At 44.0% G+C, this 14,387-nt stretch overlaps 1 protein-coding gene across 1 annotated transcript in view; it reads left to right on the plus strand.

Moving 5' to 3' along the window:
• The first annotated feature begins 11,528 nt into the window (after nucleotides 1-11,528).
• XRCC5 (X-ray repair cross complementing 5) overlaps nucleotides 11,529-14,387 on the plus strand; it is a 52,673-nt gene continuing 49,814 nt past the window's right edge. Inside the window, exon 1 of the mRNA XM_072874640.1 lies at nucleotides 11,529-11,561. Within this exon, the coding sequence (XP_072730741.1) occupies nucleotides 11,544-11,561 (18 nt within the window). The 5' untranslated portion in view covers nucleotides 11,529-11,543. The remainder of the gene's footprint in view (nucleotides 11,562-14,387) is intronic.

Raw genomic sequence — 14,387 nt, forward strand, 5'->3', positions numbered from 1 at the left:
TTGCTGATTGTTATTTTTAATTGCATTCCCTTTTCCCATCCTTGCTGGCCTGGGTGGAGAATAAAGATGTATGTGGCTTTAGAAGAGTGTTACTCTCATGCTTCTGCTTGATTTTGTGTTCAAAACAGTGCTGTGGGATGGACAGTCATTCTATGCTGATAATTGATTACAAGTCATTATCTTTGAAGACCCACTTTAAAATGTGTCTGAAATGGGTCTCAGTTTTACCTCTTGTTAACCTGTGCCTATCCAGAACTGTCATGTCTCTGGGCTCTGGGTTCTTCTTTGTTTTTACTTCATAGTGCACAAATGAAAACATTTTGATTTAATTTCACTCATTGGGTATGTTTGGCTTTAGCCCCAAGGATCTGTAGGGTGGGACATGCTTCCATACCAAAATAGGAAGTACATTTAACTCTACAAATATGGTCTGTGTGTCTGTGACTTGGAGCTGCTACTTACAGCTGTGCTGGGAAGATTTCTTACAACCCCTAAGTACTCCAGACATGTCTCTGTTATGATAAGTCAAAGGAGAATCCACCAATACAGTTCTTCGAGGTGTCTAAATATTAAATGACACTCTGGGTGCTCTCCCACACAGTCTTACTACAGTCCTACCCTCCTGCTAGCACAGGTCAAACACTTACTTGACATTTTCTTTCTTCTAAGAAGGAGATTGGACCTTTGGAAAACCCAAATGAAATTCCTACCCGAGGGCTAGCACAGCTTCAGTGTAACAGCTCTTCGAGCCAAAAGGCTACCTGCAGGTGATTTCCTCAAATTGGCAGTGCCATGTCTGGTGCAACAACTGGAAATACCAGGAAGGTGCTCTTGGTGTGATGCAAACATTGCCAAGGGAACAGAATTCCCTGTGTGGCAGATGTACGTTGGGGACTTCCCACCTCCAGTGAAGAACCTGGTGAAGGACACTCAGCTTCCTGGTATGGCAGGGTGGGATAGTAGGCCCAGGGAATTAGCTCATTAGCTTTTGCAGTTCTCACCTTTGAGGTACAAGGTAATAATTTTATAAGATAATGGTTAGCAGTGGGAGAGACTCCTATTGAAGCCCTTTGTACCAGGCAAAACACACCTGTATGACTGCACCATGTATTTCACCAGGGGAAGAGAAGGTGCTAATTCTGCCTGCTGACTTACCCATCCCATTCAGTTTCTTTGAGAACTGAAACATTCACAGCATGAACTGTGCTTTTAACCAGAATTAGTATCTTGAAATCACCCTTCTAATCCCTCGGGCCAGTGGTTTGAATCCTGAGGCCGGGATCCTGCCATTCCTCACTCTGAGACTATGAGTCGGAGCTGCTCCATGGATCCATGTGGCCACCCCCATGGATACCTTTTTGAAGCTGCAACCACTAGTTAAGAAAAGCCACTCCAATCTGCTCTTGCACACTGTAGCATGCAATTACACTCATGTTAAAGAGAGAAAATAAGGATGCACATCCCACATTCCTGCCCTGTGTTGGACACAATTTTGCTCAAAACTCATGCAAGCCCTCTTTGTCCCAGGCAGTGAATTATCTCGGGAACCAGTGCCCCTCCTGCTTCTGCCCCTCCTGCTTCTTTCCAAAGACTTGTCGATGTGGAGGCAGTTAGATTAATGTGGATTCATTTCTGAGTAGATTAGTCCATCCAAATTTATTCCCTATATGGAAATGGGAACTCACAAAAAAGAGAGAGATTGAAGCAAATTCAGACCTTTCCCAAATACCACTACCCATAAAAGGGGGTTAATCCACTTGGAAACACAACTTTTCAATTAATTTGGCAAATTAGAAGGGACATCATGTTTGCTTGTCCTATTGAATCATGATTTCTCTTCCAACAGGCAGACACTTAATGATGAGAGGGCTTCTGGTTGTGTGTTTGGTAACAGGGTAAATTGCCATGGGGTTCAAAAAGGCCCCTAATCATCCTTTCATGTAAACGGGTGAAGTGTGGCTGCGTTTGAACAGGCAGCCCAGAGAAATGAGGCTCGAGGGGCTCTCAGGGATCCCCTCTGGTCACCCAGTTCCTTTAACTTTTAGTCTTCCTAATTTCTTGTCATTACATGGTAGCTGAAGTCTGTCAGAATGCATTAAAATAAAGAGAACACTTGAGTCAGGCCAACAATGCGTTTTTCCCCGTGTTAAAAAAATGGCCTTGCTTTTAGTGAGCTAAAACATAAAACCTTCCCCCAAAAAACAGAGCAGCTAAAACCTGTTGTGCTTTGCATTCATTGAAATTAGGTATGCCATGGATGAACGTGACCTGGAGCCCTCTAAGCTACAAAGTTTCTGCCCAGATGTGATCTCTCTGTTTTAGGGTTCCTTTTTCCAATCATTTCTTTAAGCTGGAAATTTAACTTTGCAAGATAAAAAAGGATAACTAGTGAATCTGACAGTATGTTCTGCTTGGCAAATAGAATAAAAACCCACCTCCCAGGCAACGTGTTCCCTCAGGGCTTGGTTTTATTGCAAGTTCCTCCATCAGTAATGTATATTAAGACCAATCTATTTCAAGATGCCTTTGACTATCTTCATACGTACGCCAAATTCTTTCTGCTCCTACAGTGATAAGGTAAGTGAATCAATTATTTCTACTACAAAATAACAGCAAACTGGCTCATTGTGATATAACACAAATGTAGCTTAATTTATTCTAGCCTGGTTATCTGAATCACCTGCAGTGGTGATCCTAACAACCCCAAATATCATAAGTAAACTGAATGGCTTTCACAGTGTCAGTGCTGGGCATGAATCCAACAGCTCCTGGGGTAGTTGGCCTAAAGAGAGCATGCCTTTTATTCAGTCTTTTTTTCTAAAATACATTACTTGTCCTAAGCTATGGAAGTGTCAGCTTCTTATGTCTTTCGCTATGATGTATTTAAATGTCTTTGTAGCGAGCCACCCTTACGATTACAGGCAATTACTAGAATATCCTTCCATCATAATGGAGATTTTCCTTAACACTTTAAACATGTAAGAGTTGCACACAGAATTAATAAACACAAGCAATTTTAACCTTCATTAATGTATTCAAATGAGCTCCCCTGTGACTTAAGAAATGAGCAGAAATAATTCCTAGTATCTGCATGTAGTAAAAAAAAAAGTGAAATATTTAATATAGTAAGTAGTATCATCCCAGGGCACATGTAGTGTCGTTGCTAAATGGCATCTTAGTTCTCACCAAGTATGTGTTGGTAGCGCTACCTTTAGTGACTCAAAGCAGAAAATACTGGCTCCTCTACAATGCGATTACACACCTCTGAAGTGATGAACTCTGATATTGAAACAGGCTCTAAGGCAAGAGTTTCATGTGGTGGTGGTGACTTCAGCCAGCCCCACGATTACAGCAGGATTGTTCTGAGGCTCCAATTCCACCCTAAAATCAAAGGCTAAACTTGCCATTTATTTCAAAACAAAGTTATAAAAATTTTAACATCTGCCTTGTCTAGTACAAAAAACCTGCAGAAATCAGCAGTTGTCATCTTAATGACTCCCTTCCCTCCAAGGAATTCTTGCATAAAATAACTGACAGGGAAAACGTGAAATTGTTCTTCCCCTGCCTCTACATCTGACACTGTCATGTATCTGCTAGTGTCATGGGTTAGCATCAATTTATGCAAATAAAAAATAAACTTAATCTCTTCTTTCCTTTCAAATAGCAGCTCCCTCCTTCATACTGCTGCTTTGTCCCCCAAAGCTGTACAACTTGGGAACTCACAAGAATTAAAGGCTATAAAACATGACGTCCCATCCTCCATGTTTGCAATGCTCCATTTTTAAAGTGCATTGAGGCTGATATTTCTCTAAAGATCCAAACTTCCGTCCTTCCAGTCTGATTTCAATCTGCTTCCAGGTGCAGGCAAACAAATAGGGAGTTAAAATGGGATCCTCCCTCCCAGTTCGGAAAGAGCCTTGTTTGGCAGCTGAAGACTCTCCCTGTCCCCTCCCGCAGGCCAGTTGGATGGATAAGGAACAAATCCCTATGCTATAAGGATTAAATTGGACCATTAGGGAGCACGTGTGTGTGCGTGCATGCATACGTGCACGATGCTGGTGGGGGGAGGATGAAACCGGGAGGATACTAAAGGCTTATCCTTGTGCATCCACAAAGCAAATCCTTCACACAGTGAGTTATCCTAGCTAGCTTGTCCAGAACAATCCCGCTGCATGAAAGCGCTTTCCCGAGATGCCGAAAACACAGCTGGATTGCTAATGGCTGCAAACAAAGACTTACTGCACAGAGAGAGGTGAGACAGAGAGAAAGACTGTGAAACCAAGAGCATGTCGAGGACAAGATGGATGAGATTCTGCTTCTGCAATAACCAAATCTGAAATAGCAGCAGCCAGTACAGACTTCTGGGCAAAACAATGTTTCACTGTGTCCTACAATGCAGTCTGCATTTTCTCCCAGTTTCTAAGGTGCCATTTCATTTTATTGGCATCTGCTTTGTACTTATTACCTCTCCCTAAAACACTGGCTTTAACTTTTTTCAAACACTATTTGCTACTCTTGCTGGGCTGTTGCTTTCTTCACTGTGAGCGTATCTGACATGAACTCTCTTGTCCTCTCCAGGAACCCAGGTGTTCTGGAGTTCAATTGAGCCAAACTATTTCTATTAATTTTAAAGAAAAACAGACCCTACACTGTTGATAGGCCTCTAAAATGTAATAAAGAAATCATCTGTTGTAATGGATTTAACAACTAATCCAGAAAAGTCTGCCAGAGTTATTTCAAGAGTAGAAACATGTGTCAGGTTTGCAGTTACTTAGCAGGCGGAAATATTTCACCTCTTGTGAGACCAGGCTGAGTGGGCCTCGCATTGTCTCCTTCAGAAATCCTTTGGCTAATCCATGGATTTAGAACTAATGAAAACATCATCCTAAGCAGAAACCCAGCTTAATAGATTTTAGATGCAGGAAGAAATTTATAAATCTACCTTCCAAAAAAAGTACAATGTAAAAATATAAAAGAATATGGGGGTTTTTTTTGTTATTGTCTGATTTCTGCCATACATGTATGCAGAAATTACTCGGCAGTTTGGTGGTGCTTGCTGGGTGCACGCTACCTAATTCTGCAGGCTGTATGGCTTCCTCTGCCTAGGTGACTGGGATCATGTTGCCCTCCAGTGGCTGAACTGAAAAACGGGGAAAAAAAGCCCACTGCAGTATTTTTTTTCTGCCTTAGAAATGCATCCAAAGAAGTCTACATGCCATGGCAGTGCAATGGCAAATACGAAGAAGTTACATCATGCCAATTTTTAATATAATCACATAAAACTAATCCCTCCCTCCCTCTTCCTTATAGGTATGCAATCTGAAGCAATCTTAAATCATGGGAGTTCATGCTATTCTTTCTCTGGCATGCCAGGCTTATATAGTGGGGCATTAATGAGCATTTAATGAGAAGCCAATTTAAAGCATTTAATGAGAAGCCAATCCAGCATTTTGTTTTGCCCTTGTATTTCAAAGTGCGGCCAAAACTCATTTGCACAGATTGTGCAAAGCAATCTCTCAATAACACATGCCGCTGTAACATGTAAGTACTTCACATCAATACTTTTTTTGCAATAGCATGTGACATACATGCTGATAAACTTATATGTGGCATCAAAGGCACAAGGATTTTAAAAGCTACAAATGCCTATGAAGTCTCAGTGCCCCTCTGAGATGCCTTGCAGCTGATTTTTTCAGAACATTTAGCATAATAAGGCATTTTATTTGTGTTGAAAGTGAAGCTCCTTTCATGAACACCTGTGAGTGCTTGGCACTTACACAGATCTGACTGTATCTCAAACAGCACTAAGAAAATGTGACTCACATAACCAGTGCCTACTGGTGAGAGACTTGGGTTCAACTGATTTGTAAATCAGAACACAGGCAACCTGCTGAACAAAACCAGAGAATTTAATTCTTAAAATGTCATTCAGTTACCATAATCATAAGAATTGCCTCTTTTGCTTTACATCTCCCAATTTTTGTAACAAATGAGGCAAGAGTCTTATGACTCCCTTAGTGCACAGCCCTCATTTTATCCCAATATGTATTGAAAGAGACTATGGCACTGTGGGACAAAAAAGCACCTGCTCCTGTATCATAATATACAGACACAAAGTACTTAGTTAAGGTTGCAAGAGAAACTTTAATATCAGAATTTCCTGGCATTTTGGAGCTGGACTTTTGCAGCTCTAATGTTCTCTTTACTTCTTAAAGAAATAAAATGAAATTCCATTATATAGGCTCCTCCTGATGGCTACATTAGTTTCAGCTGGGCTGAAACCTTTGAACCCACAGCATATGCTTCTGCCTTTTGAGCTAATTAAATAATTGACAGCTGTGGAAGACTGTCCATTTACAAAGGTCACCTGCATTCAGGCAGTAACACAATTAACACCAGCAGCAAAAAGTGATTCAAGATAAACGAGGAAAAGTCACGAGTGTGCTTAAACAGTGGAGATGTTTTCAAATCAGCTGAGCCAGGTGAATTTCATCCAAGGCAAACATAAAACTGGCTAAAGTATTTGCAGGAACAATAATGATTTTCCTTGAAAAGATGGGTGAGATTACACATATGCTATCTACTTTTAAAAAGGGATGAGGGAGTTATAGACTACTTATGCTTTGGTTACTAGAAACTAGCATAACAAATAATTAAACCATTTATAGGTGCTCAGAAGACAATAAGTAAAAGAAAAATGGGTTTTTTTTAAAGAACAAATGATGTGAAATTAACTTCTTTTTTGTGAGAGAGAAACAGGCTTTTTGGATAGAAATTATTTATGTTGATTTTAATAAGGCTTTGATGCTGTTTTAAGTGACATTCTCAAAAGCAGGCTAGGAAGCTATTGCATATTTTGATGTATGATAAAACAGCTGCAAAAGCAGTTAGAAGGTTATATACAGAGCTGTGTCTAGTGGTTACTCCCAGGGGTGGCCATCTTGGGCTGAGCATGATTTGGCTGAAGACAAAATGTGCTTATGAAATCTGGAAATGACACTAAATTGAGAGACATGGCAAACACAATGGCTGAGAATATTAGAACTAAAAAATGATCTTTGCAAACCTCATAAATGGTCTGAAAAAGGGAAAAAAACAGGACACAGCTTTTCAGGCAAATGTGCTGTTCTGTTCATTGGGAATAATGAACAGCAGGTGGAAGAACTACTGGATGGGCAGCAGTTCTGCAGGACAGCGTGTGCTACAGAAGACTGTGATTCTCAATGTGAGCCATGATAGTGTGAAAAAGGTAAATACCACATGGGGAAAAGGGGTTGTAAACAAAGTTGGCTTGTGACTCTATGCTTTCCCTCTCTGTGGCGCTTAATAAGGCCTCTGCTGGTGTATTACAGCCAGTGGAAGTTTCTGTTCTGTCTGAGAAATGTGCGTTAACTGGACAGTCTGGAGAAGAGAAATGGACTGGTCAGAGGGAAAGAGGAGGCTGTAAATTCAGCAGCTTGGGTGAGGGGTGGTGAGGAGGAAAAGCAGCAGTTACACTGTTTTTTGGAAGAGGAACTATGAACATGGGGCCTCAGAGTCTCTGAGCTGTATGCAGAAGGATTTGTGGGGCCATTTCTGAAGTATTCCCTGTGTCCTCTGCAGTGGTGTGGGACTAGGAGCTGTGGGTGTGCTGCTTTGAAGTAGTTTGTGCATCAGCTGTGATCCCCCTGTTTGGGAGACCCTGAGCTAGAATGTGCCTGGCAGGACACACCCTGAATCAATATACTCTAACTCATTACCTCTCCTTACTGTGTTTTCTTCTGTGTTTTCAGGGAAGGTTGGATGGTGTGGTATAACCCTTCCTATTTAGCTTTCTAATTTTCCTACCACAATAATTTCCTTGTTTCCTAGTAGACTCATTTCCTTCCATTGCATGAACTAAACTGAAAATGGACAGAGCAGGTAGACCAACAGATGGGAACTATTAAATCCCCAGAAGGATTTTTAAAATTATTTTTCAGTTTATTAAAGGCACAGTTTTGTAATGTTCCAAGTGTTCATGAGTCATAGATGGCCAGAGGACAAGCCCTGTGGGCTTACAGCTGATCCTCAAAGTCAAATTTTGCTTTGGAGAGTGAAACCAGCAGAGATCTTTTGAGATCTTTTCCCTGCAGGTGTATTCCACAGAAGCAACTAAGCAAAGACAGTGTTAGACTTGCATCTCTTGGGAAGGGCCATCAGGAGTCACTAAACAGACATAAATACTAGTGTTGGTCTACACCACAGTTTTGGCATGTGCTTGCAAGCAGGTGTTTGGAAAGACCTCTTGGGAGAAGACAACTGTGTGCACCTCATGAAGCCCAACACAGGAAGATGCTAACAGATGTGCTTCTAAGCTCTGCTTTGCTTTGGGTGCCAATTTCCTGTCTACTCTTTCTTTCAGCTTGCTGCCAAGCTTGTACTGGTAGAAATACAAAGCTGATTGGTGTCACAGTGCCCTTGCCCTGATTCGTTTATCTCTGTAGAAAATTCAGTTCATAATTCTTCAGTTTGCAGTTAGTGCCCACTTCTGTGTATGAACCCAGGTGAAGAATAGGTAATGATTGCAAAGTTAATTTTTCTGTGGAAAGTTCTGCTTCATCTATCTATTTCACTAAAACTATTGGGCTAGATCCCAGATGGCTACAGTATTCCCCTTTCCACCAGGCGTTTATCCAAAGCTTTACCCTGTGGGCAATCGCTCCAAGAGGGAGAAAGGCCAAGTCATCTTTCTGCTTTTACATTAAAGCCATTCACATTTGCTCAGAGCTGCCATAACTCTCTGGATAATACATTCCTTCTTGTAACAAAACAGGGAAGCCATTTTCCTTGCTGCCTAGTAAAGGCACTGAGTGAAGTTAAACACAAGGCAGGCCCCTCATTGCTATTTCCCAAGAGCATGCTTATTTAATCCAGGCTTAGTTTTTCTGAGGGAAGAAAAGTAACCAAAAAAGGAGTAAGCAGAGCAATGAGTGAGAACCTCACTGGGACTGAGGTCTGACTCACTTTGTTGCAAATGAGATTACAGCTGATCACCCTGGATGCTGAGTCCTCGGAGATATCACATATTTATTATTTATACCCAGAGGCTGACACTCTGTAAAATGGAAATGGCCAATTAATCACAAGCATCTTTTGGCAAACGTTTACAAGCAAAGATCTTCAAGTCTTAATCCAGGCTAACAAAGCCCCAGTGCCCCGAGATGGAGTTCATTAGTCAGATCTGATGATAAGGGAACTCTGTGCAGACTTGTAAAGGAAATGGGGATTAAAGTTTGTTTCAGAAATGATCAGGCAGTTTTCCTTTGAATGGTGGAAATAGCTCTGAGGAAATTTGGCAGCATGAAGGTGCGAAGGGGGAATGTTTGGGTTTATTGTTTGCATATTTTGCCGAGAGAGTTATAAGACCCCATTTATGCCAGACTTGAGAGCTAATGGATAGGAAGATCACAGATGGAGTTTCATGGTTACAGGTGTCTTCAGTTTTACTTAGACTTTGTAAGGGAAGAGGGTGCTGTACCTGAGCATGCCATGAAGAGGCACGCCAACCTTCCTGAAAAGCAGCGGTTCCCAGTTCATACCCAAATTCAGTTTCTCTGTGTAATGTTTACAGTTCCTGCTCTAGCTATGAGAGTTTGGACCAAAGCCTGGGATTCAGCTTTTGTATCAAATTAGGATTTGGAGAGGACTATGAAGGGTTTTGTGGCAATATTCTGTGGCAGCAGTCAGGGCTGGAGTTTTACTTTCCAACCCTGGCATAAAAATAAAATGTTCATTGATTATGATGCCTTGCAAAATGCTTTTCTGCTGGTGTATGAAAAGCCATTGCTGATGAAGTTGATCAATTCTTGTTTCTCTGTTCTTCCCATTTACGTCTGTGTGTGTGTGCATATCTTTTGTCTTATGCCTAGACTGCAAGCTATGAGGAAATCAGTTGGGGTAGGGGATTGCCTGATTACTAGCCCAAGGAGGGGCTTTTGGTCTGTGGTGAGCACTCCTAGGGACTAAGATAACATCAGGAACAACAATAACAATAGTAACAGTAAGCAGACCTGATTTCCTTGGCTGATTAATCTGAAATCTCCTTACAGACATTCAGGAAGACAACGCACAGCTTTCTCTTGCAGTTGCTGACTTTTTTTTTTTCCTGCAGGTTTCCCACAAAATGTTTGTCACAGTGCCAAGCTGCTCTGTTCTGCAAAGTGCTTTGAAGAGAGAATCCCTCGATTTACCAATATTCCCAAAGCATGGTGATGTAGTAAGGAGGAAAAGGGGATTTTTTTTTTCTTCGGACATCACTCAATATAAAAAGGAAACACTTGTGTTTGCAGGGTCAGTCTTCTGGTACAAGGTTTTTGAAGTGTTCATGTGAGATTTAGTCTTTTTATAGCTATACTAGTATCACCACTTCGCACTCTGTTTTAATTATAGATAATAATGTGGTTTTTGAGATACACTGAGAATAGAAAGAACACTGGTAGTGATATCCTCAAAGGATACAGGGAAGGTAATGCAGAACAAAAGTACTCAATATATGTGATGAAATATTTGCCATTCTTTATACATCTCTGCTGATGATTTAATATCCAACAGGTACCAAGATACACATGATATAGCATCTATTATAAAATCAGGAGGCTTCAGTTTCATGAATGTAATTTGGTTGAGAAATTCTCTCTGTTGTTAATGTTGGGAGAAAGCTAGTGTTGTGCCAATGTTTAAATAAATAAATAAATCCTGTTCCACTGGTGATCCAGGGGCAGAATGTGGCTTATCAGGCACTTCCATCCAGCCCAAAGCCCTGTCCTGGTGGTGAAGAGGAATGGCTGCTTCTTCAGCAGATGTGTCCTGTGGGACTTCTGGGCACCAAGAAGAGGAGGCTGGAGAGCCCTGGGCAGACAGGCCCTATGGGGTGGGTGGCAGATGGGGTGAGGCAGGAGGTGCTCAGAGGCAGGAGAGGACAGGAGGGCTCTCTGGCCCCAGGGTCCTGCCCTGCTGCCACCTCTCCTCAGGGACCCCAGTCTACCCAAACCGGGCTTGTCCTTGTCAACGTGCTGCTCACCCTATGGCCAAAATCACAGATACAGTCATGCCTGTGAGATGTGGTACTTTGGAGGAGGGCCGGGGGATGACCTGAGGGGAAAGATTCCCCCTCACCCAGCTAGGCTATACCTGGCCCAGCCACCCCCTGCGGCCTGCTCTGTTACAGCCTCAGCCCAACTCGAGGCCATGGCCGAGGAGGCCGTATCCCCCCGCAGTGCCGCGTCACCCCTCCGCCGCAGAGGCGCTGGGGGGACGCGCCCCCTCCCCGCTGCTGGAGCCCGGTGACGGGGCAGTGCCAGGACAGGCCCCTCCCGTTACCGCCGGTCCCCTCAGTGCCCCTCCCCTCGCCCGCCCTTTGTCTCGGTCCCGCCCTCGCCGCCGCCCGCCGCTGGGTGGCGCTGCCCCCCCCCTCCGCGGAACGCGAGGCGCCGCCGCCGTGTTCCCGGGGGGACGGGGAGCGGACAAAGTGCGTCGCCGGCCGGAGCGCTGAGCGCGGCGCACCGCGGCGCGGAACGAGGGAGATGGCGTGCAGCGGCAAGGTACGGGGGGGGGGGGTGTCTTCCAGTATCCTGACAGCCTTTGGGCACCCTCCACCACTTGGTCCGCCGTCGCCGTCCCCGTCCCGTCCTCCCCCCCCCCCCCGGCCAGGTGTGGGGGTGTCGTGGAGGGGGTGCTGCCCGCTTGGGCCCCGCCGTGACAACGGGTCCCTCCTCTGCGGGCCGGAGCTGCCGTTGCCCGCCTGTAACGCGAGCGCTGGTGAGGCTTTGGCCGGTAGCGGCAGCAGCGTTGCCCGCCTGTAACGCGAGCGCTGGTGAGGCTTTGGCCGGTAGCGGCAGCAGCGTTGCCCGCCGGTAACGCGAGCGCTGGTGAGGCTTTGGCCGGTAGCGGCCGCTTGTGGCGGTGGGCGTTTGCGGATCCCGCGCTCGCCGTGGGGAGCTTCTGGCGGCGCCTCGGGGTGGCTCCGGTAGCGCCTTTCCGTGAGCTGAGCGTGTCCGCCTCTGCCAGGCTGAGGGCGCTGGCCTTGCTGCCGTTAGGCGGCTTGTCTGTACCGCAGTCAGCGTGGGACGGAACCGGCCCGCTTGCTTTCAGTGAGCTGACTTCGGTATTGGTAGCAAACGGCACAACAGCCAGGGCTGCAAAACCCGTCTCTGAAACCGAGTAACTCTCCCTGTGCCCACCTCCGAGTTGCTGCTGGTACAAAGCTGTCTAATTCAAAGGGACTTCGGTATTCCTCTCTCGGGAGCAGCTGCGATTTTGAGTGCAGTGCAGCTACCACAGTAGTAATTGCCATTGCTCTTGCTAAAATAATAGTAGAAATGGTTTTGCCCTGTTGAAAATGCAGTTTGTTTGCCTGTTATGTTTAAGGAATCCTGTTAGTGAAAGAGCTGTGTTAAGCTCTCTTCTGATACAGGGCAGTTTAGTATCTGTTAAACACAGGCTCTGTATCTGTTAAACACAGCCTGTGCTGCAGGCTAAAGTGCTGCTGTAGCCATATCTCTCAGCTTATAACTAGCTTCAGCACTGAGAGGTTAGAGATAAAGGCAGGCTCGTTTGGTTTTCATCCTTATCAGTACTTGAGCAAAGCAGATTGATGTGAGCTCAGGTGTGGCAATGTTGTCCTACAGTCACACATGCTGAGTATCTTGAAAGCATAGCTTAGTATACTGCACCTGAAAATGGCAGTACTGGATGCTCATAGGTGAGACGCACAGAGGTTAATAACAGATGAAGAGACATATAGATGAGGATTACCAAAAGAGAGACCTGCCCTCTTCCTGAAGGAGGATTCCACGTAACTGAATAGGCACCAAGCTTGGAGTTTGCTGCTTTCCAGAAGAGCATGTTAGCACTTGATACTTGATCATTTTCTCTCAAGCAAAACAGCAGCTCTTTGCTTCTGCACCTGCTCAGTTTCTTTGCTGTCGTCTTGCCAGCTGTGAAGAGCGTTTTACCTGTTTTGGACAACAGGATTAAGTCAGCTGACAGACATGGTGTGTCTTGTGGCAGGACAGCAACAAGCACAAGTTAGTGAAGCTGGTAGAGTAATTCCTCAGTCTGGTAGGTGAGCAGTAACAAGGCTCTTGTGAGAACCTAGCGCAGCCCTAGTTACTGCCTGTATTCCACTCTAAGCTTTTGCAGATGTAGCTGCCTCAAAGGCATTAATTCCTGGCCTCCAGTGAAGGCAGAGTGAGGAATAGAGTGCTGAGACAGAGTATAACCTGCTGGATGTCTTGTGGAGTCCTGTTGCTAATTCTTCTTTCTTTTTTTCCCCTTGTCCTGGGAGGATGCGGGGAGTTAAACCAGTGCTTATTAAAATGACAGGGGAAGTACACAATATATTTTGGAAAAAGGAGGAGGGTAAGAAAATAGTTTGAGAGCTGCTAATACAGAGCATTAGACAGCTAATCTGGGCAAATTATTCCTATAAACTTGATGTTAAGAAATATCTATTTGGGCGACAAAAAGAATCAGGTTCTTTTGGTTGATGCTTAAAAAGATACTTGTTATTTGCATGGTCATATGCAAAAGGGCTTAGACCAACACCTTTTCTTTCTGTTCATCCCTTTTGTTTTGCAAAAGCAGACTATGCATCTCGTGTTGCCTGATTCGCAATTTTCTAATTTATTGCCCACATCCTTCCGGCAGCTTCACGACTTAGAGAACTGGGTATATTTTTTATTTTAAAACAAGGTGACTGGCTCTAAACTAGGTAATACCTAACTTTCCTGTGTTTTGGCAAACAATACTTTTTTGTATGCAGTGTAATTTAAGCTACTGGCTGTCCACCAGGCAAGATTTTGGTGTATATTTAAAGAACCTTAGTTTAATCAGTGACAATAAATTTAAGATGGCCTTTTGTCAGTGTCCTTGGAGATGCAGGGCGTAATTTTGCTGATTTCCTCTTGTAGCTTCATTCAGCTGGATGGTAAAATTACTTAGGTTAATCAAGGTAAGTAGAGTCCGTGGAAGAACTTTGGAGGAACTTAGCAAAACCGGTTGAATGGGCAATACACTGCAGGTAATATTCATTATTAATAAATGTTGAACAAGAGAAGTCACAAGATGCAATTTTATTTTATTTGTATGCTAGTTTATGAATCAATTAAGGGGAAGACTTAGGCACTGTTCTATATAGATCAGTTAAAGCAGTGATCAGAAATAGAAACACATATGCTAGCTTGTGGGATTTAAGCCCCTAAGTTGAAATTGGAATTCATCCTTCTGAGGCATTAGGAGCATCGCTGCGCGCTTCAGGCACCGGTGCTCACTGCAGAGACACCGCCAGCAGCAACAAATGTTCTGTCTCTCCCTGGAAGCCATAGGAGTGCAGCCATTCTTATCTTCTTGGGTTAGACCAAACAGTG

The sequence above is a fragment of the Ciconia boyciana genome, chromosome 10 (assembly GCF_034638445.1).
Source record: "Ciconia boyciana chromosome 10, ASM3463844v1, whole genome shotgun sequence".
Classification (NCBI taxonomy): domain Eukaryota; kingdom Metazoa; phylum Chordata; class Aves; order Ciconiiformes; family Ciconiidae; genus Ciconia; species Ciconia boyciana.